Genomic DNA, 22,041 nt, shown 5'->3' with positions numbered 1-22,041 from the left:
TCTCTCTCTCTCTCTCTCTCTCTCTCTCTCTCTCTCTCTCTCTCTCTCTCTCTCTCTCTCTCTCTCTCTCTCTCTTCCATTGTTACTTGGCTTTTTTTTCCACATCTGGAAAGACAAGCAAAACTTTTTACTTCACTAAAGTATTCCAAACTCTGCAGAATCTAAGATTCTTAACCACAAGTCAGATTTGACTTTCTGCATCTGGCCGTCCCACTAAAGTGGGGGGAAGAAAAAAAAACCTCCGCCTGGTTAGACTGGTAATCAAAGCACCATGAATGACCTTCAGAGTTTCTTTGTGGGGATGGGAGAAACGTAACAAAAGAATAACTGTCTCTCTCCGCAGCAGTCTGAAGCCATTCCTCTCGGCTAGGCACATGACATCCTGTTGTAAATGTGCCAAAAAGCACCTGAATGACTCACTGACCTCAATGCATCCACTGATGAGAAGTTGTGTTTAACCTGTAGCCAGATAAAAAAAAAAGAAAATATTTGCACAAATGCATGAAACAGTCATGGTCGAAATGCGGTTTCTGCATCGTCTGTTGCTAATTTCACCTCAGATCTTTTTTACTGTTGCAATAAACTGTGTAAATTCTTCTTAACAATGTGCATACTTATATTTAATATAAACTACTAAACTTAGCACACAGCACCTTTTTTCATCTTTACTAACATGATCTGGTTTAAAATTACTGTAAGTGGGGCTAATTGAAGCATCTCTTCCAGAAAGGGCAGGAGCTTCTTAAAGACACAGAGACCAATTCCAAGGTGTCACATTACAAAGTCAAATTTCTTTTAAGTCATGTTTGATGCATAAAGCATTTTATAACAACCAAAGGTAACATGATGAACTGACTATTTCAAATTTTCATTCATCAGTCCATAATACCTGGACTGATGTATTATTCATTTTAGGTTCATTTTATATAACCTGATTGTTCTATAAAATGGAAAATACATTATGCCGCCCCTTTATAAGTGAGTAATATACATCCATTTGATCAAGCACACATCTCTCATTAAAAAGATGTAATATTTTAATCTTAAATGTTGTGTTTTCATTTGCTGAAAAACATACAACATTGAAAACAAGTAATTAAATTTTCAGAAAAAATAATCTATATTATAGTTCACTGGTATGAACCTGCATACCTGACCTGGTCACTGAGGCTATTTCTAGAGATTTCATGAGCAGTAACTGCAAAACAAATAGGTTGGGTGTGATGGGCAGTTTGTTGTTCCACAAGATTTCACTAAAAATAAAATCTACTACTGGTTTTACTGGTTTTGTTACTTTGATAGAGGCTGTTATATATGTAAAGTCAAACATTTATACATGCTCAGAACTGGGCTGAGGAATGAGCAAACTGAGCCATTGCTGGCACCGAGACCATCAAGAGACCCAACCCTCCTGTCTGACTATTGGGAGTGATGGTTTCAGGAGGGGGCTGCACAGTGGTGCAGTTGGTAGAGCTGTTGCCTTGCAGCAAGAAGGTTCTGGGTTCAATTCCCGGCCTGTGGTCTTTCTGCATGGAGTTTGCATGTTCTCCCTGTGCATGCGTGGGTTTTTCTCCGGGTACTCCGGTTTCCTCCCACAGTCCAAAAACATGACTGTCAGGTTAATTGGCCTCTCCAAGTTGACCCTAGGTGTGAGTGTGTGTGCATGGTTGTTTGTCTCTGTGTTGCCCTGCGACAGACTGGCAACCTGTTCAGGGTGTACACCCCCCTCGCCCAGAACATCAGCTGGAGATGGGCACCAGCAACCCTCCCAACCCCACTGAGGGACAAGGGTGAAAGAAAATGGATGGATGGTTTCAGGAGGCTTATTTAAAAGATTTTAAATTGTTTAAAAATCTATATTTTAAAATGCATATAGAAAAGATCGTCATAGCCAATAAGTTGCAATTATCCTTAATTGATTTAGATCTAACCAATTAATCAAGCTGTATTAAAACACTGTTAGTATTGACTGTAGGGTGGTGTGTTTAACCCATTGTCTCCCAGATCAGAGTCTTCTTCAGGCCTCATTCACCACTGGGCCAGGCCATGTGCACAAACTACTATGTTAAAATATGCAGAGACAGAATCAGGTTGTCCAAACAGCTACACATAGATAGTTAATTAAGTAAAATGAGATAATTTACATTACAGCCAACAGACTTAACTTACTGAATGGACATAACCACAACAATAACCACATGTCTCCTTCAAGGAATACTGTATATTCTTATCTTTCTTGTAGTTTCTGCCTCTGGGGTCAAGCTATATTTCACTTTCTGTGGAGGAATGCAGCCATACAAACAAGCTGTGTGGTTATGAGAGCAAATTCAGGACTTTGGTAACACGCAACTAAGATAATAAAGAATATAGTTAATGATTTAAAGTAAATATTAAAAATAGTCCCTAAAGTTGTTCTTAAATGACTAAAACCTGATTGACAGATTTTATTTTGGGCCACGATAAGATGCAGCATTTTTTTGTTGCTGGTTCACAGACTTGCTGAACAGGTCGAGCCACTCCGTGAGCAAAAAATGGGGAAACGCAAACACTTACCGCTCTGCTCCTCCCATCTCTCACTCCTTGTCAGAACTGTGTGTGAAGGCATTGACCGAGACTCGTGAAGAGGAGCCGGAGGGCAGGAAATGGAAGGAAAACCAGCGCAGGAACGTGTGAACCTGTTGTGTATTACTCCAAAAAAGGATATTATATTTATATGTTTATCATTTGCAACACGTAACAAGTCATCCTCGTTAGAGGAACAAATTTACCATGATTCAGGAAACACTTTTTATAGTTCTCTTAATCTGGAACTTTTCATAATACATTGTTATGTGAGCTTGCCTGAAAAAAAAACACCCCACACAGGAATGTGAAATACTTTTTGCATAAATGTATGAACTCTGTACGTACGAACTCTTACATGTTATAATGCTTTGCTGTTAAATGCTAAATTTAAAAAATATGGAAAATTGAAGGCCAACATTTCAATATTTTGTACTTCTACTGTAGTATGATTCAATAATAAAAAAAATGGACAGAAGTGATCTCCTTCTTTGGTTATTATTTCTGAAAAAGAGTAAGCTAAATAAAAATAAATAAATAAAATAGACAATCACCCCTCCAAAAGGGTAATATGGTTTTAAAAATCTTGCCTTATTTGATGACAACTCTCACATACTTATATAACAGAAATGAGCTTGGAAATGTTAAACCTTTTCGAGTCATTTTCACCTTTTCATCTACATCATGATGAAGCTTAAAATAGGAATAAACGATAAGTAGTAAATAAATGATTGACATGATGAACTCATTCTAATTATTGCACCAACAGCCTACATATGTATAACATTTATTCATTTTTATTTTTTCTTCTAATTACCACCACCTGTGATAAGGTGACATAAATTAATTTATAGGCTGCAGTTTTGCTGTTGTCGTTTTGTTTTTCCAATGCTCTTTTTGTGCTCAGACAGAAAGTTCAACACTAGATAGAGCTGCTGGTAGTAGCTATCGCTCAACCTACCTTGACTGCCTTTTGACAGCTAATTGTGCAGCTAACCTTTTTTTTTTTTAGCATTTAACCAATCAGAAAAGCCAAGGGGTTGACCATGCCTCTCAATAAGCCAATCACAAACGAGCACAGCAGTAGATTATGCAGACCATTTGTCTTGCTGTACAGTGTGTCATGTTGGCTGTGGAGCGGCAGCGCGAATAATTGGTGTCACACCAACCGGTTTATTGTGCGCAAAAAATTTTTTAGATAATTTTCTGTTTTTGTAGTTATTGTTATTTTTTTTCCCCTTTGCAGACAAACAAGGACGATCTTTGTTTTCAAAGCAGGTGCAGTCGCTGTCAGGACGACTACTGTTTGGTTGATGTCATCCGCGGCGGAGCTGCAGCGACCTTCAATTCTTCAACAAGACCAGGATAAACAAAGAAGGATTTAGTGCTTTTTGTTTTTGTTTTCTATTTTTTTTTTGGTGGGGGGGGGGTCGCCTTTCGCTTTTGCCAGTTTCATCAGCTGGCAGGATGGGACTCCTGCTGCATTGTCTCCTGCTGCTCGCCGTCTGCGCTCTCCCAGTCGGTGGCTTGGATTTCCAGCCGGGATCCAAAGCTCTCGGACAGCCGGTGTTCGTGAGGCGCTCCGTGGGGGAGAGAGCCGCGCAAATCGCGAAGAGGTCCCTGCCGTCGTGGCTGGGCGCATCGCACCACCACAGGATAAAGCGAAGGAGCGTCGACCAGGGCGATTCGTGCAAAAAGCACGAAGGGTATCAGAGCAAGTTAAAAGACAACACCCACAGTGTAAGTTACCATCTGAGGTCCTGTTTCAAGTCGCAGTCCGACAATTAAACTGCGCCTAGGGAGGGAGGATAGTGCGCAGGTGCTTACCAGGTGCACGAATAGGCCTAATGTGCTGTTCCTGGTGGATAAATGGAGCTTTTTTATTTAATATTTTTAATTGCTAGATGTCACACGAGTATAACTCATAGAGAGAAAGAGAGAGAAGGCCAGAAGCATAAGAGAATTAGGGCCTCTAAACTATCAGGAGCGCCCCAAAAAAGACTTAAATTGCTTCATAGAGATCAAAAGTTAGTGTTTGTTCATCAGCAATGGCCTGTGTATGTTTTGGTGGTAATATAAAATTACAGGCAAAAACATATCAAATTGCAAATGCAAATCAAAACTAAAGTGCACTTTTTCACTTCCTCATGCTGAATTTCAGACTGTAAGTAGAGAGGCTCTTGTTTATTGCCTCTGTGCAGTTGTATTTCCTGTAAGAATTTGGCACAGTGTAATAAAATCAAGTTGAACAACAGTCAGGCCTGCTTATGCATCCCAAAAGGTTGCACTAGTATCTGCGACACACATTTGTTTTCCTTCTGGACCACAACAGCATCCATTTGTTTTCTCTGCTGCCCCGAAAGCCAAACTGCCTGAACGCTGACAGGAAATTTGAAACCAGTTGAAATCCTTGTGACTGACGATGTGTTGGTTATTTTGTAATTAAAAGCTGTGCCTGCGCTGGGGTAGTTGAAGTACTTCAGAAGCAGGGAGTGTTGTTAGGTAGCAGAGACAGAAACAAACAAGCAAAAAAAAAAAAAAAAAAATAACCAGGAAGACCAGCTCATAAATCTATTCTTCAAAAACAAAACCAGAGACTAAATAAGAACCATGTGCTGCTTATTTGCCTGGCTCACCGGTGCCATGTGATCAACTTTTGCATGGCGTACTTTGTATACTTGGCTCCAGTAATCTCGAGGCCGAGAGAGTTCCTCGAGGCTCAGCCTTGTCTTTCCGCAGAGGTTACCATGCAGGTCCCTCCGGCACCGGCCTGCTTTCAGCATGAGCAGCTCTCAGCTCACTGTGTGATGAGTAATGGGCCCACTAATTGTTGTTTAAGAAATGAATCTTGAAGAGGCAGCAGGTCTATGTTTGACAGTGAATGCAAAAGTATACTTGACAAAGGGAACTTGTCTGCCTTATGAAAACTTTGTCGGCTGCTAACCTGTGAAAATTAATAAACATTTATATATATATATATAAAATACCCTAACGTATTTTAAAATGGGCGTGTTGTTACCAGTTTCAAAGTAGTGGTCTGTTATCAGTGTACTGTTTACACTGTTCATAGTCAGTCAGCTGGGTTAAACAATGCTATCACACTTTCCTGTTCACGAACAAGGAAAAACAAACAAAAAAGACTGCTTGGAAATATCACTTGGTGAAAAACACGAAGAGACATGATGTGGATAAAAAACAAAAACCTTAAAATTTACCACCCATTACCTTTAAGTATGGCTGTTTGAAAAGCTCTGGCTGGCAGCATATCTGTGAAGCAGGTCGGCTACTGGATCCGGTAGCCCAAATATTTATACCATCTTCTCACATTTATGAGGAACAAAATAGCTAAACGGTATTAGCATCTGTACTATAATTACTTGGAAACTTGTGGTCGGTCTATGAAAATCAAAATTACGGTAAGTATTATAGATCCATTGTTCTCAAAATGTGCTGTAAGCAGAATCGGAGGTACTTGCACTGTGTTCAATTATACTCATGTTAAATGATAACACATATAGTGTGTTGTAATTGATGAGGGCTAACCAGGAACAAGTGTTGGTGGCTAAAGGTGCTGTGTGTTTCATTTAGCTCTGGCGTCTGAACTTGGATCTGGAAATGACTTAGTCACATTAAGCACATGCACACGATTGCGTCAATATGTGTTGGTTACTGTCATTTTGTCCCATTTTTGCCAGCTACTGTATGTGATAAGGATGTTTACATTCATCCAATTAAGCTACTCTTCAACAATTGTTTGTTCTCTTTTTTCCCAGTACACACTGAACGACCTGAGTGGCTCCGTGTCACTGGCCTGGGTTGGAGATGGCACAGGGGTGAGTGTTGTACGCATCAGGACATGATCGAGTCAAATATGTTTGGTTCAGTCTGCAGGCAAATATGTAAATGTATTTTTTGTCACGCGAGAGTTGTATGACATTACTTGTGTTTCCTTGAACCTTCGTTCTTCGCAGGTCATACTGGCTCTGACCACATTTCAGGTGCCTTTCTTCTTGTTAAGATTCGGCCAGTCCAAACTCTACCGTAGGTTGGTGTCTCGTAAACTCGCCTGTTAGGAAGTTGGCCTCCTGCGTGTCAGATTGCATCTCATTGTTGTTTCAACTTCTTCTCTTCCAGCGAGAACTACGGGAAGTCGTTTGAGGACGTGACCAACTTGATCAACGACACCTTCATTTCAGCAGAGTTTGGCATAGCAATCGGCCCTGAGAATTCAGGCAAAGTAAGCCACATGCTCTTCCCTGCCACCATCTCATCTGGTTGTTTTTGACTTGTGCAGACAGAACCACTGAACAGCAACATTTGAACTCTTGACTTTTAGGTGATCCTTACAGCTGAAATCTCTGGAGGAGATGGGTATCGGATTTTTGTCTCCAGTGACTTTGGGAAGACTTTTACTCCCCTGAACTTGCCTTTCAGTCCCATGATGCAGATCTCATACAACCCTGAGAACTCCGATGTGCTGGCCATCCTCAGCATGAGTGTAAGAAGTGCATGCAGAAGACTTTTAAGGAAAGAAACAAAGTTGGTTGGACAGTAGTAATGCTGAAAGCCCAATTTGTTGGAGCATTTATGATTCGACTGAAAGGGACGTGAATTAGTATCAGCTCAAAAATACTTCTATTAATCCCAAATGGAAACAAAAAGCACTGTTTTTCTAACTGTCCAAATTTCCTTTAAGAGTAACAATAATTTAGGTTCTTGTTAGATGGTTAGCTAATGACTGGTTAGCTCTAGCAGAGAGGCTGATGGATGGGTTTCTAACACTACTCAAAAACTAAATGTTTCATAGCAGTGCTAAATAAACTAAATATCATTAGTGCTCATTGTTTTATTAGTTAGATTTTTTTTTCAATGTTTTTGCTAAATTACACTCAACTTTTCTTGAATATGCGTTTTTTAAAAAGTAGTTTTCTGCTAACAGACCAAGTACTGGTAAGGCCTTCTGATCTCAAACTTCTGCTTAATATTCTTCTAATGCAGAAGTGATGATGATTAAACAGTTCAGAAAGTTGCAAAACCTGCTCTGAAACTGAAGATTGTTTTAGAATTTTTAGGAAATCTTTTTTTTTTTTTTTAAACTTACTCCTTTTTTCATTTCCTGTTAGCTTGACTCACTGGTGAAAACTCCTTTTTCTCCAAACTTATAGTTTCAAAATGTCATCTCTTATATATAGCTTGAAATCTAAGTTTGACTTTAAAAAGTATTTTATAAAAAAAATACACTTAAAAGAGATTATTATTTTTATTTATGTTTTTTTTTATTATTATTATTATTATTATTCTGAAAAGGTTTGGGGACACCTTTTAGTTTGTAATTTGCTACTGTCTAACTTGCCCATGTCTAAACTGAAACAATGTTTTTTGATCAGACATATTAGTCTTTTTTTTTTTTTTTTTGCAATTTTATACTTTCATCTAGGAAAAAAAGGCCAATGTGAAACACATTTGAGAATATGTTGAAGAAGGGAGTGACTCGACTTGGAATGACCCAATTAATTTATGAGACTTAAACACCACTTTGTTTGCTTAGTGTTTATTTATTAACACGCTCTGTAGGTTTATGAGTTGGTCTTTCAACTTATGTTTGAACCTCGCAAAAGTTATTTATTTTTTTTTACTTAGTATGAGTAAATAATTATTTCCTTTCTCAGAATGAACTTTGGCTTTCGGAAGATTTTGGACGCAACTGGAAGAAGATCCCCGACACGGTGTGCCTTTTTAAATGGTGAGAGACGGCTGATGCTGAACTTGTTTTATATCCACTGTAGTTTTATGTGTAGAAGCTTTTATAATCTGCGGTGCTGTTCTTTCACTTTAGACTGTAAAAAAGCTACAGCATAGGAAGACAGTTTAGTTCCTCCTCTCTCTGCTGTGGGTTGAGGTGAATAAAACAAATGTTTTCAAACCATTGATTAAATGTGGTTGACACATACTGACTGTGCTGAAGTTATTCTCATGCGTTAAATCAGACAGATTCAACTCTAATCTGAAATGAACTAAATGGTTTGCATCAGCCGCCAAACATGCAGTAAAACTAGATTGCTCGGCTGGTGCCTAGCCCTGCTGGAGTCCAGGGTTGTTTTGAAACGCATTTCCTTTTGCTTATCGCTCTGCAACATTTTGTAGCATTTTAGTTTCAGTTTTAAGGCTGTAACGAGTCGCCTGATGTGTGGAAAGTAGGGTTCGCAGGAGCTGTTTTTCTGAAGCAGAAGCTTTTCTTTCTTGATCAGAAATGACAAGTCTGAGCTGGGAGCAAGAAAATTCCAGCAAGATGATCCATTTTGCAAATAAATATAGACAAAAATGTCAGTCTTTTTATGTACAAAGTTGGAACATTTTGCTCAGTCCAAAAATTGTTTTATTTTGCATATTTATAATTATTAATCAATCGCTTAAGACTTTCAACTGGGTGTTTTATTTATAACAGCGGAGAAATAAGTGAAACAAAGTAACTTTTTCCCCACTCTGACATTTTAACTTGTAATAAGTAACATTAGGAACAAAGCTGTCTGTAACTTATTTTTCCTCACATCGCCTCTTAGCATCTCTCCTTTTGCCTCCATTTCCATGTAGGGGAAGAAAAAATACTGTCTTCTTCACAAGCAGCCAAAATGGATCCTGCAGTAAGTGATTCCTCCCCAAGCAAAGCTGAAACATGCTGGGCTCCAGCATTTCACTCCTATCTCCAATTTTTCTTTTCATACTTTGATGTGGCTGAGCTACGTGTAGTTAAAAGTATCTTAGGTGTGTAGAGGAAAGGATAAATGATTAAAACAATGACATCCAACGATATTATAAAATGTATCGAGATGGTAAAAGTCGATGTCAGATGAGGTGAAGAGTTGGTCAAAAATGCTACATGCTCTGACTGTTTCACCTTTCCATGTTTCTGATGATGTTAATGACCTGCCTGCATGATTCAGTTGAAAGGGGAATGCTGCAGCTAAGGAGAACCACAGACTTGGGTAAAACCATCAAGACTGTTGCCAGCAAGATCTTCTCTTTTGGCCTGGGTGGACGCTTCCTCTTTGCTTCAGTGATGACGGGAAAGGTCAGTCTAAAAGAGAATTTATTCAAGGCTGTGCGATTAAAACACCAGACGAGACCTTTAGTTGTTCAGGTTGGTAAGAAAATTCATTCTTCAGGTACAGTATTTCCACATCTAGATGGAAACGAGAAGTTATTGACGTAAAATACCAACATTGCGCATGAGGAAGTGCGACACTTCTCACATAAACTTGATAGAGAAATGTACATTACAAAGTACCTTTTTAAAAATATCTTTCGATATTTGATGTGTTTCAGATATTTATCAGAAGCTATGTGGGTAGGACACATTCCCTAGAAACTGAGAAAAGGAAAAAAAACTTTAAAACTTTAGAAAAAGTCTTATTGATTCCCTCCTCCCCCAAACTCTTCCTTTTTGTTTTCATTCTTCAACAAAAAATGTCAGTAAGTTTTCATTCAGAAAAATGGAGTTGATGTTTTTTTTTTTCCCGAACGTAACAACAACACTGATGCTGTCAGCGTTTATGTGATCCAAACTAGAGTTTCTACGTTTTAAATAAATGCTCTTTAAATGAGCTTCTCTCTGACCTGAACTCCTTTTGCTTCTCCGTCCATGCAGGGCACTATGAGGGTGATCCACGTGTCCGTGGACCAGGGTGAGAACTGGAACATAGCTCAGCTCCCTCCGGTCGGCCACGAGCAGTTCTACTCCATCCTGGCAGCAAATGACGATATGGTCTTCATGCACGTTGACGAGCCTGGAGGTCAGAGCAAGCAGTAACTCAGATGTTTGATAAAACAGAATTGGTATGCAGCTGTTGCAGACATGGGTATGTTTGATAATGGCGCAAGGGAATTATTTTTGTAAGATGTTTACATATTAGAAGAAAAAAAAAAAACGGCATTCAAATTAGTTACCTCAGTTATCCGGTTTTGCACATGCAAAGCTTTGCTTGTGGTATTGATTGTTAAATTTGATAACATGCTCAGATCAGCTTTAACTTGCACCAGCAGACCATGTAGTGGTTTCTTGTCATTTTTGACACTTTCAGGACTTGCATTAACAAACTACGTTTTCATCCGATCCCTATAATACCCTTTGGACTGATGCCATTTACATTTTCCTGCATGTCTGATTTTGGTGCCTACATACTCCAGTTGTAACACAACCCTATCGTGTTTATTTTTAGATCCTCATCAGGTCCCGTGTGATCTTATTTTACAGACACTGGTTTTGGTACAATTTATGTCTCGGACGATCGAGGCACGGTCTACTCCAAGTCACTGGAGCGCCACCTTTATACGACGACAGGGGGTGACACCGACTTCACCAACGTCACTTCCCTGAGAGGAGTCTTCATCACCAGTGTGCTGGCAGAAGGTACTTTGTGTTTCTGAGTATGCGGTTGCTGGAATAACTCACACCCGTCTTACATGCATTCACATTTTCTCACAAAACAAATTTCGAAGGATAACTGTAAAGTGGAAGAACAAAAATGGGAACAAATACTTTGTAGAAGCACCGTTCGGTGTAGACGGAACTGCAGGCATTTTGGGTTATGTCTCCACCATATTTGCACATTTCGAGGTAGACACATTGCACATCCTTTCTTGCGAAATGGTTCATATTGGATTGTTTTAACTCAAGCTAATGCTCCAATCAACTCTGACAACCCATGTAGTCCTGCATACTTGTAGCTTTTAGCTTTGGTATGTCACATCAATTGCCACTCAAGTTTGTAGCTATAATATCACAAAATGCTGGAAGGTTTAAAAGACGGGACGTGAATACTTCAGCAAAACACTGTAGCAGCCTTCAGATTCTTCTTAGAAACAGACTCGCACACAATGCTGCTCCACTACACACCCTCAGAAGTGTGTGAAGTAAATATTTAATTAGACCGTCCCTGTTAGACTCATTTCTCATCCCTGCTTTCGCAGTTCGCACTGTATTGATTAGTCTGTTTATGTGTTGAATTTATTGAATCAAGCTTTTTTTTTGTTTGTTTTTTTGCCAACATTATTCCTGGCTTTTGCCCTCGGCTACCTGTAAATGTGTTCTCCTTGTTTTTTTATTTTTTATTTCCAGATAAGTCCGTGCAGTCTGTAGTGTCCTTTGATCAGGGAGGAGAGTGGCTTCCTCTGCGGAAACCTGCCAACACCAAGTGTGACGCTACAGCCAAGGACCCAGACAAGGTATAATTAGACAAAGCGTTGCCGTGTTTATGTTCTCTGTGTTTTTGCACATCTGCAGGTTAAGGTGTGATTCTAACCTTTGCAGCAACCGCGTGTCACTTTGGATTGTGTTTCTCTTGAATCTACAGTGCAGTCTCCACATCCATGCGGCTTACAGCATTGCTATGAAGCTGGAAGTCCCCATGCCGCCCCTGACGGAGCCAAACGCCGTGGGTCTAATCATGGCTCACGGTAATCACATTGACCCTGCAGGACAGAAATTTTTGAAAAAACTCAATCGCTTTTGGCGCTCTGAGCATTTTTGACGCATTTTTTTTCAGGCAGCGTCGGGGACGCCATCTCGGTGATCAAGTCTGATGTTTATGTGTCCGATGACGGAGGCTACACCTGGATAAAGGCTCTTAATGGGCCCCATCACTACGCCATGCTGGACTCAGGAGGGCTGCTGGTGGCTGTGGAGGACAATGGCAAACCCATCAACAAAATCAAGTGAGTCGTTTAGTTAGCTTTTGTGATTGGATGGATAAAATATTTGGCATCTCACTTGTTCACCAACAAATCCCTCTCTGCAGGTTTGAAGCCTGTACTGAACAAGCCTGTAATTACAGGATTTACTACTAATTCACATGACTCGTATAATATCAATGCTTTGTGCGAGCGAGCTCCACCCTGCCCTTTCCTCGACTTTCTTACTTTTATTTAAAAATTTTAGCGCTCTTTAACCTTTTTTAAATTTGTCAGATTTTCCACCGACGAGGGACAGTGCTGGAGTATTTACGAATTCACCAACGAGCCAATCACATTCACGGGGCTGGCGTCTGAGCCGGGAGCTCGCTCCATGAACGTCAGCATCTGGGGCTACAAAGATTCCCTCATCACCCAGAACTGGGTCTCCTTCACCATCGACTTCAGGGAACTCCTCACCAGAGACTGCAAGTCATGCAATTAAAGAGATTATTCCCAATTCCTAACCGCACGTTTTCAAGGATTTTAACCTGACTTATGATTTTTGTAGGCATCGATGACGACTACGTGCAATGGTTGGCTCACTCTGATGACATCAGTGACCCGACGGACGGCTGCATGCTGGGTTACAAAGAGACGTTCTTGCGGCTCAGAAAGGACTCCGTTTGCTGGAACGGACGTGATTACACCGTGAACACACAGCCAATTCCATGTGCATGCACCCTGGACGACTTCTTGTGGTAAGATACAGAGAGGGCGTTTCTTGTCTTGTTCAAGCCTGAAAAGTGGTTTTGCATTTGCAAAACGGCCATTCCACAGTTTGTCACCTTCCAGCGGCTGATGCATTTTAATAAGGTTTTTATGCAAGAGACAACAACAAGATAGTTTCTAACACGTGTGAAGTAGAAGAAAGCCATGCATGGTTTTCAAAATCATTTGCAAATAAAACTTGGAAGGGGCGTCATGCATTGTCATTCAGTCTGCAGCATGATCCCCTGAATGAAATCCACTTTAACAGTGACTGTCCACCTAAACTGGAAACCAGGGAAGGAGTGCGTCAATCAGAAAAAGGCATCCAAGAGAGGGAGAATCTGTTGACGGGATAACCGAGTCATGTACTCTGGTAATTTAAGGAGGAGTGGCAAGGAAAATTGTTGCAATAGCACCAAATCCTGATTTCAATCCAAGCACCGTGTGTGTCTAAAAACTACCACTGCATCACCCTGAACGCATCGTCCCCACAGTGACAGTCAGTCAGTGGGGGAAGCATCAGGTTTTGGGAAAACTTTTCCTTAGTAAAGATTCTGGTTATAGCAAAATATGAATTATTGTCACACATTTCAGATTTTTATTTTATTTTTTTTTATCCAAACAAAAACATAAAAAGAAAACCAGGAGTATTTTTTTTACTATAAAGTTGTTATATGAAAAATAATTAAAGTGAATACCTTACTAATAAGAGTATTGATCCTGGTATCGTGTGACTCCTTGCAGTGACTTTGGATACTCGCGTAAAGAGAACAGCTCTGAGTGTGTGGAGCAGCCGGACCTGCAGGGCAAAGTGCTGGAGTTCTGCCTGCATGGCAAAGAGGAGCAACTACAGACCAACGGGTAAGGTTTCAGATTCTGTCAAATTCGAGTTTAATTACATCGTCGCTAAGCTTCACTTCCTACGTGATGTATTAGCATCACATGTGTTTGCTCTGTACTTTAGTCATTAATGTTCCAGAACTTGATTTAGCTGCTTTCTAAGTGAGTAATCTTTGTTGGTTTCTGGAAAATTTGTTGACCAGAGTATTGGTGGGAGTTTTAGGTGTTGTTGGTTTTAGCTGAAGCCATACTGGGTACAAGGAGGAAGTTTGTGTTTTGAGTCAGTGCATGAAGTGACAAGGGAAAATAAGGAACTAAGTGCAATGCAGAAAGAGGTGAGAGGAAACTGATGAGGGTCACAGTGAAGCTTGTTGTAAGAGTGAATACTGCTCAAAACTAAACATTTGGCGAGTTTTACTGACATACTAGTACGTCTCTAATTGCTATATAGCTTAATAATTATTATTACACATTGTACTTGCAAGGAACAGCCGATAATTAAGACATGTGTACTGTGTTCCCTTATATTGTTTTTGAAGTCGGTTAAAAATATTAGTTGTTCTTTTCTATTGTGCAAATCCCTGAACATCAACACTTTCATGCTGGACAACTCTAAAATAATCTGTGTTTCGGTCCTCAGGTACAGGAAAATCCCTGGAGATAAATGTGAAGGAGGACAGATGCCTGAGCGCAAAGAGATTGACCTCAGTAAGAGATGCGTCAGTGATCTCGTATCTCCAGAGTTTCAGGTTGGTACCTCTGCGAAAACAAACCGCAATCCTTTGTTTATCTGTGGTCTGGTTTTGATTTTGCATTTCCCACATTTCTGTCCGTCTTATGTTTTCTGCAGACAGACGGCCACTCCTCCAAGTCTGTGGCCATAGTGTTGGCAGTTGTCGTTGTCATGCTGATGAGCATCGCAGCAGGAGTGGTCTTTGTCAGGAAGTACGTCTGCGGCGGCAGGTTGGTGTTTACCGACTCATTTACCCCATAAACCACAAACCCTATGCATCCTCTCCTCACTCTTTAAGTCCTAACGTTTTGAATGGTTTTTGGTTTCCTGACAGTGTTTTAAATGCGATCTGCAGGTTTTTGGTGCACAGGTACTCTGTGCTGCAGCAACACGTTGAGGACAACGCTGCAGACGGGATAGACGAGCCGCTGGACACCAACCACACCCCCAACGGCAAAATAGAGTTTCACGATGACTCTGATGAGGTATGTCGGAAAAAACTGTTTTTCCTTAACATAACGTAAAATATCACACACACACACACACACACACACAGCCTTCTGGTTTTTCACACTAAATGGAAGCTGGTTTCTTTCTGTATGGATTTATAAATAGTGAGCAATAAAAGTAAATTAAAGAGTTCATGAAGGTTTTTATTTGCAATAAGCAGAGAAGTGCATCCTTTTTGCAGGTGACGAATATGTGGACATTTTAGCTATGGTGAATGTGTGATTTTTTTATTATTTTTATTTTTTTTTTTTACCGTGCATCACTTCCTGAACTGTTGGCAATGTCACTGGACTATTGCAAGAGCCTTGTTTATTTGTTCCAACTGCATCTAATACAAAATACAGAGTCTTATATTGTCACTGGTTTTGAAACAAATTTCTCCAGTTCTAATATTTCTCGTTAACAGTAAAAAGCAGATTAACTTTTAAAATCCTGTTACAAAGTGTTAAAAGTGTCCGCTCCTCAGTGTGCGGAGGAATTTGTAGTGGGAGTTAAACATTAGGGTGATGGCAAGGAGGTCTTCCAACCGGAAAGCCTTGGAGCTTATCACTAAAGATAAATCATCAACATACCAGTGGAAACATTCAGAAAACTGGTCAGCAGTTTTGGTTTCACTGCTTTGATGCCAATTAAAGTTATGCTTGAAATCAAGTCATTTTACTTTGTTCCATTTTTTATTTTTTTTGAATTTATAAAAATGTATTGTTGAACCATAGTTTTTGGTTTAACTACGTTGGTGTGCACATTATATATGTGTTTTTGTCAGTTTTATTACCACATCTTGCATAAGAAAAAAACTCTTTTACACTTATTGCTGGAAATCACATCAAATCTGTGCATGAAAAGTAAATAATTTAAATAAAACCTGGTGGCCTTTCCCAGAAAACTTAAAATCAATCGTTATGAATCATGATCCAAAACACCTTTGCGAATGATCACAGGAAAAAATATAAAAATGTAGTTAATTTTAAGGCTACCAAAATTTACTGTAGCTACCAATCAGCATTGAGGATTCAGGATATTTGCAATTACTCAACAGTGAGCATTGATTATAACTCTTTACTAACCCACTATCTCATAAGTTAACACATGACATTGTAATGATTTCTATAACAATTGAAAAAGTGCAATGTTTGTTTCTTATTTAAGTAAAATTAGGATTATTGTTCAAAATCAGATCATTACTTGTTTTAGTCAAACTACTGGCTGGAAAATTGCTCTGTTTCCATGCAAACATTTAAACTGTCATTACTTTTAACAAGAGCGCTCCATCCAACGATCCCTCAGTCGTATTTGTTTGGCTGGAACACTGAGGTCAGTGTTCCAGCGTCTGTGGAGCCGCTGATTTGTTCTGGCCAGCTTCGTTCTGAGCAGAGGTAAGACTCAGCTTGGGTTAATACATGTAGTAACCCGACGCGGACATTACCTCACCCAGACCCGACACTGGAGCGCTGCAATACGACACCAACCTTTACAAAGGCGACACAGAAACTAGTTATCTTCACACCATGAAGGGATCTTGGAGGTTAGACGCATGTGCGTCACTTGTGAAACAGAGTTTGGGTGTGTTTTTGTGTACAGTGTCTTATTTACCCACAGTGTTGGTTCTGGCTTTAGTGCTGTGCTGTCTTGTTTGTGCAGGATCTGCTTGAATAGCAGGCGCCACCTCTTGACCAAGCGAGCAACAGGTTGTCCCGCAGCCAGCCGCTGTTCCTGTCACTCTCCTCTCCAGCTACTTCTTCCTTTCACCCTCTGATGTAAACTTCGGCCTAGGTGACAGAGACTCTGCTGTCATTGGCTAAGTCAAATGAATGTATGAAGGCTTCCTGAGAGCTAATGCCGCAGTTGGGGAAGAACCATGAAGGAAGTCGTGTTTAAGGTGTCGGTTTACTGAGTAAGTTTTAACCTTTCAGTTATTTATTTCACTCAATGAAGAAACGGCTGAGTTGCTGAGAAAAATTGACTAGCGCTCTAGGAATGAAGGAAAAGCGAGTTGTATAAAGTCTCCTCTGTTTTACGGGCCCTGCCTCTTCCATCTCCTGGAAGTGCTCCTGGAAATCCTATTTTCTTTTTTTTCACTTTTGAAAATTTGTCTTTGTTTTCATCACAACCTTGTACATAAATACGTTTTTCTTTAACGGTTTCGGTCAGATATCAGTTTGGTGATTGACTAAAGGGCCACAACTGGCCTCTAGCTAATATGAATTCTCACAGATGAGTTGAGTCTTAATCCCTTCTTTTGTCAAAGTATTTCCCCAAATTCTTTCCATGTTAATAGAAATTTCACCCGTTGGTGAAATCTTCCACATTTCTCTGTGTTCTTGGAGTACAAGTATGTAGATCTTTGCATTGCGGTGAAGTAATAAGAAGAGATGCACCGATCAGTTTTCCTGGCCAATACTGATTCTTATTTTCCAATTTTGACTGATCCCTATCCCCCCACCCCCAGTTTAATGACTACATTACATAAGTTAGTAGATTTACTGTAGTTTTATTTAAGAGGTGGAAATATTTAATCCAACAAAAAATAAAGAAATTATATTATCCACATTTAAGCATATTTTACTTTTATTTCTCATTTTTAGTAAAGACATTACATTGAATGCTCTTGACTGATATATTCATTGGCCGTAAATTATGGGAATTTTTAGATTTGACGCATTTAATAGGGAAAGTAGGAAATCATGTTTTTTCAGCATCTGCTTTACGAATCACCAATCGGAGCGTCGGCCCGATTCTGGTCCCTTGCCGATTGATCGGTGCATCTCTCATAATAAGGCATCTCTATGAGGTTTGATAGCAATAACCTGTGAAGATTTTGTATATTTAAGACATCGTCCATGCATGACAGAACATCTCTTAGAGCTGTTAGTTGTCTTGTTCGTCCGAGCAAAAGAAGCATCAACGTCCAGGATGTGATTGAAGCTCAGACTGCAGTTCTAACTACTGAAAGCACAAAAAGCCCCCTTGTATGTTCGGCATTTGTCGATCATTTTTTTCCTAAACGAGACCTGTTGTAACGGTAGTGATCGCTGTAATCCTATATACCTGTGTTTGTAATAATCTGAGCAGTTTTTATACTAACTTCTACAAAATACGACATATCTTTTGCATTAACTAGAAAACCAAATGCATAAAAAACTAATTGGTGATGAAAACATAACAGCAATGCAAAGAAGGTAATTAATAGTGTAAATGTTGTAAAGCATAATTACTGCTGTAGCCTGGTAGGGGTTGGATGAGCTGCAATACAAATGTTAATGTTTGTTTCTGGTTGTGTCTTTTACACTGTTTTATCTGTAACCGTGTCAACCACGTTTCTGATTTGTCTTAAAAACATTTTCGCACAGTCTTGTTTTAAATACTTTATAGGTTTACATTATTTATGACCAGCTGGTGTAGAGTGCAGTAAATTGGATGTGGTTAAACAAGTGCCTGGTGTGATAATCTGACATGTGGCCGGCGTCCACCATCTTATTAGTTTTAACGGTTAATGTCGGTGACGAATCCAAGCTGCATTTATTACCCCGACAAAGACTCCGGGAGCAGTAAATATATCTATTTTATACAGGTTAGTGCTAAACTGCATGTAAAAAATGTGAATGATACTTAAATCTAAAAAGGTTTTTAAGCAAAAAACTATTTTTGGGGGCCGATATTAAAATTGGTTCTGGCTGAGACGGTTTGACAAGAAATTAAGTTCAAAAGAGAAAAGGGTTACTATGTAGCTGCATTACACTGGAAAATGAGACCTATTTAATGAAGCTTTACTGCATTGTCTTGAAGAAAACACGTTTTCCTGGCATTTTCGAACTGATGTATCGATTTTAAAGAGTCTTTCTGATTGGTTGTGTAAATATTCAAGTTTGAACATTTGTAACTGCTGTGTCTCTTTTCTGTATATTGGAGGCTATTTTCTTTGGGTTTGGCAATAAAGTCATGTTCCTCTTTTTTGTGTTTACTTGTCATTTCATGTGAATACAAACTTTTAAAAATAGTTTATTAATGGTTTAAAATCCTGTATACTGGAATTAAATGTTTCTAAAGTCTTAAATGCACTTTAAGTTCTTTAAAGTTTTCTTTTTGTGTCACTGTCGACAGTTGATGGCATAGACTCCATATTGACATTATGCTCATTTAAAAACCTTATTGGAGCAGAAATGCACACAGAAGTCAGCTACTAGTCAATGCATTGTATCTGCATTGACTAGTAGCAAGGGTTGCATTTTTGGTTTTGGACATTGAAACCCTCTATTGCACTTTGACAAATAGCTTGTATGTAAAAACTAAATCTGTATTTGACATTACAATCACAACTTTCACTGTAATTTGAGATTTTATGTAATCGGCCACAATGAAAAGTGTATTTTAAAACGGAAGAAATAGAATTTGAAATCTGAAGGATGGCATGCATTTATACTCGACACCATTTATTATGATACTCCAAAATGAACTCCTACGCCACTGATTGCTTTCAGCAAGCATGCAGAAATCAAGTTGCACTTTAGCAACTGGATATTTCTGCAGGTAGCCAAATTTAACACAACACCTGCAGGATGTGGTTATGCTGCCTCAGACTGAAGTTGCTGCTGTGACTTCTTCCTGCGATAAATTATATTGATATGAGTGTAGCACAATACAAGGAGCTCTGAATGAGTGTGTCTGAATAATGTATTTCAAAGTGTCTTATAAAACCCTGATGAGGTTGAGACATGCAAATGCTTAAACATACTCATTAATCTCTGATCCTGACTCTGTAATAGTTTGTTAGATTTATTTGGCCTCAGTCCAAATGAAGCTAAAAAATTAGATTTGAGTGGGGAAATTTAAGAATGACATTTAATAGTTTTGGAGCAAAACACCGCCATCTGGTGCTACTGGATGGGGAAATTAAAGTAGAGATAACAGCCTGTTTTCCCTCAGGCTGAATAGTTTAACATTTTCTCTCATGTCAAAAATACCCTTTCGCATATTCTGTAACATGAAAAAAATATATATTTAAAAAAAAAAAATGGCTTCAATGTAAAATTCTAATTCCATAGATTTTGATCATTTCTAAGAAAATGATTTAATTAATTTCAGTGTACACATCATATTCATTCAGCATTTCAACTCAGGTTCTATACAAAAAGTTTCCCTCTGCATCAAAGAAATCGCTCCCCACCTGCACCACAGGCGCGGGTTTATCCATGTCCAGAATCTCCTCAAGTTCCTCCTCTGTCAGAACCTGCCCGTCCCAGCTCTCCTCCCACTCCTCATTCTCCTCTGTTTCCTCTGTACCAAAACCATCCCCGCCTACCGTTGACTCCATCACTCTACTCTCTTTGTAAGTCCCAGCTGGCAGCTTTGGAGGCTGAACAGGAACAAGAGATGCTGAACCTTTACTTTGAATCACCTCAGCCGGAGCAGTCGCCGAAATCAGAGCACCTTCTGCCTGCCCAGGTATGAGTGTGGCTGGTGTTTGACTTTGAGGAAGCTTCAGTTTGTTCTCCTGCCTCCTGCTATCAGAAGGTAACGCCTGCTGGCTGAGTCTAACCATCACTTTAGCATCCTGTTTGACTTTTCTGTTGGGAGAGGGGGTAAACTTGCTCTTCAGGACCCTGAGGATGACTTCTTGGGGGACATAGAAGCCCTCAGCCAGGCGCTCTATCGTCCACTCCTCTGGATGCTCTTGCTTCAAATATCTGAAATAAGTGTATGAAAAGTGTCAGCAATCTAAAGAGTCCTATTTACTTTTGCTCCTACTAAACAAAAGTTATTTAGAGCCAAAAACCAACATTACTTTTTGTATAGGAGTAAAATCAACATTCACCATACACAGGTTTTGGTCTAATAATAAAAATTCACCACAATTTGGCCTCCAGTTTTAGGTTTTTGGTGAAAAAAATGTAGCACACACAAAGAGACCGTCACCTTATTTGCTCAATAGCATCCCACGTTAGTTTCCTCTGGGGGGCTCCTGGTGGAGTCATGTTCCTTCTTATCATATTAAACTTCACTGATCGCTGTCTCTTTTTCTCCTTGCTGAAAAGAAACATGAGATAAGCTGCTTACAATGATCAGCCAGCGGTATGTTTGCATTTAGAATATGTTTTGTAGTTGTAATAATGTATAATGGTTCTTACTCCAGCACAGCCTGGAGCTTATCCTCCAGCCCCTCCAGCTCAGGCTCTACGTCATCGTTGAATCTGGACATTTGTGATCTGGTCCTGTCTCCGCTCACATGGTTCTGTCCCACCCAGGTTTTGCTGTTGCCTCTGCTGGAGAATCTGACGCCGTTTAAACAAGCGGGGGAAACCAAAGAGCGAGCAGGAAACCTAAGGAGGAGGCGACAGACCTGAAGAGGTCGGGCCATGCTCATAGACGGACGGGCTTCATTAGAATGCAATACTAGCAAAAAGATTTGATTTTGTCAGTCGGCAAAAACTAAGACGGCATGAACGGAGAATATTTTTGTATTAATACAAAGCGTGCGTTTATCTTATCTTAGAATAAACACGAGACCTTGACTAAAGCTCAATGCCTGGTTCTGACTTCACATGCGATCTTCACAGTGTGAGTACTTCCGCAAACACAGCTCAGTGTCATTAACTAATGCAGTGCTGCCACCTAGCGGGACGGAGGACAGTTGGCGTAGCGCCAACAGAAACCCGAAAGAAAGAAATTTTAGCAAGGTCCAAATGTCCCAAATTTTAACGAGCTTACAATTACATAGATGATACATGATGACACTGAATTAAATAAATATAAATATGCTTATACTTGCCTAAATATTAAACAACTTTTTGAATAAATTATTAAATAGATGTAAATCACTACAAAATAATGAATTAAAAGTCAAAATAGCTAAAAATCACTTTAAAATTGTTTAAGTACTTATTCTAATCTTCACCATTGCATAATGTGAACTGTTGGTGTGATTCTGTAAGTAGATCATGACCAGAGCTTGGTACTTAGTT

At 39.5% G+C, this 22,041-nt stretch overlaps 2 protein-coding genes across 2 annotated transcripts; one reads left to right on the top strand and one right to left on the bottom strand.

Moving 5' to 3' along the window:
• Positions 1–3,663: 3,663 nt before the first annotated feature.
• Positions 3,664–19,033, top strand: sort1b (sortilin 1b). The gene is made up of 20 exons (XM_008413292.2): positions 3,664–4,302; positions 6,336–6,395; positions 6,534–6,607; positions 6,697–6,799; positions 6,899–7,060; positions 8,232–8,305; positions 9,154–9,203; positions 9,504–9,631; positions 10,208–10,352; positions 10,814–10,969; positions 11,678–11,784; positions 11,913–12,015; positions 12,105–12,273; positions 12,526–12,716; positions 12,800–12,989; positions 13,744–13,860; positions 14,480–14,588; positions 14,690–14,802; positions 14,928–15,057; positions 16,724–19,033. Exons 1-20 carry the CDS (start codon positions 4,030–4,032, stop codon positions 16,736–16,738), a joined length of 2,469 nt encoding a protein of 822 aa, XP_008411514.1. The 5' UTR covers positions 3,664–4,029; the 3' UTR covers positions 16,739–19,033.
• ngrn (neugrin, neurite outgrowth associated) lies at positions 17,146–21,760 on the bottom strand. The gene is made up of 3 exons (XM_008413293.2): positions 21,208–21,760; positions 20,996–21,106; positions 17,146–20,766 (listed from the first exon to the last, which is right to left on the bottom strand). Exons 1-3 carry the CDS (start codon positions 21,441–21,443, stop codon positions 20,196–20,198), a joined length of 918 nt encoding a protein of 305 aa, XP_008411515.1. The 5' UTR covers positions 21,444–21,760; the 3' UTR covers positions 17,146–20,195.
• Positions 21,761–22,041: the final 281 nt, after the last annotated feature.

The sequence above is a fragment of the Poecilia reticulata genome, linkage group LG7 (assembly GCF_000633615.1).
Source record: "Poecilia reticulata strain Guanapo linkage group LG7, Guppy_female_1.0+MT, whole genome shotgun sequence".
NCBI lineage: Eukaryota > Metazoa > Chordata > Actinopteri > Cyprinodontiformes > Poeciliidae > Poecilia > Poecilia reticulata.
This window is presented reverse-complemented; position numbering and strand designations above follow the sequence as displayed.

Excerpts from the sequence above, each read along its gene's own strand:
- sort1b (XM_008413292.2), top strand. The coding sequence starts at position 4,030 with ATGGGACTCCTGCTGCATTGTCTCCTGCTGCTCGCCGTCTGCGCTCTC. Across the intron at positions 7,061-8,231 it reads TGGCCATCCTCAGCATGAGT|AATGAACTTTGGCTTTCGGA; the intron begins GTAAGAAGTGCA and ends TTCCTTTCTCAG. Across the intron at positions 11,785-11,912 it reads CAGCCAAGGACCCAGACAAG|TGCAGTCTCCACATCCATGC; the intron begins GTATAATTAGAC and ends TTGAATCTACAG.
- ngrn (XM_008413293.2), bottom strand. The coding sequence starts at position 21,443 with ATGAGCATGGCCCGACCTCTTCAGGTCTGTCGCCTCCTCCTTAGGTTT. Across the intron at positions 21,107-21,207 it reads AAGCTCCAGGCTGTGCTGGA|CAAGGAGAAAAAGAGACAGC; the intron begins GTAAGAACCATT and ends GTTTCTTTTCAG. Across the intron at positions 20,767-20,995 it reads GATGCTATTGAGCAAATAAG|ATATTTGAAGCAAGAGCATC; the intron begins GTGACGGTCTCT and ends CACTTATTTCAG.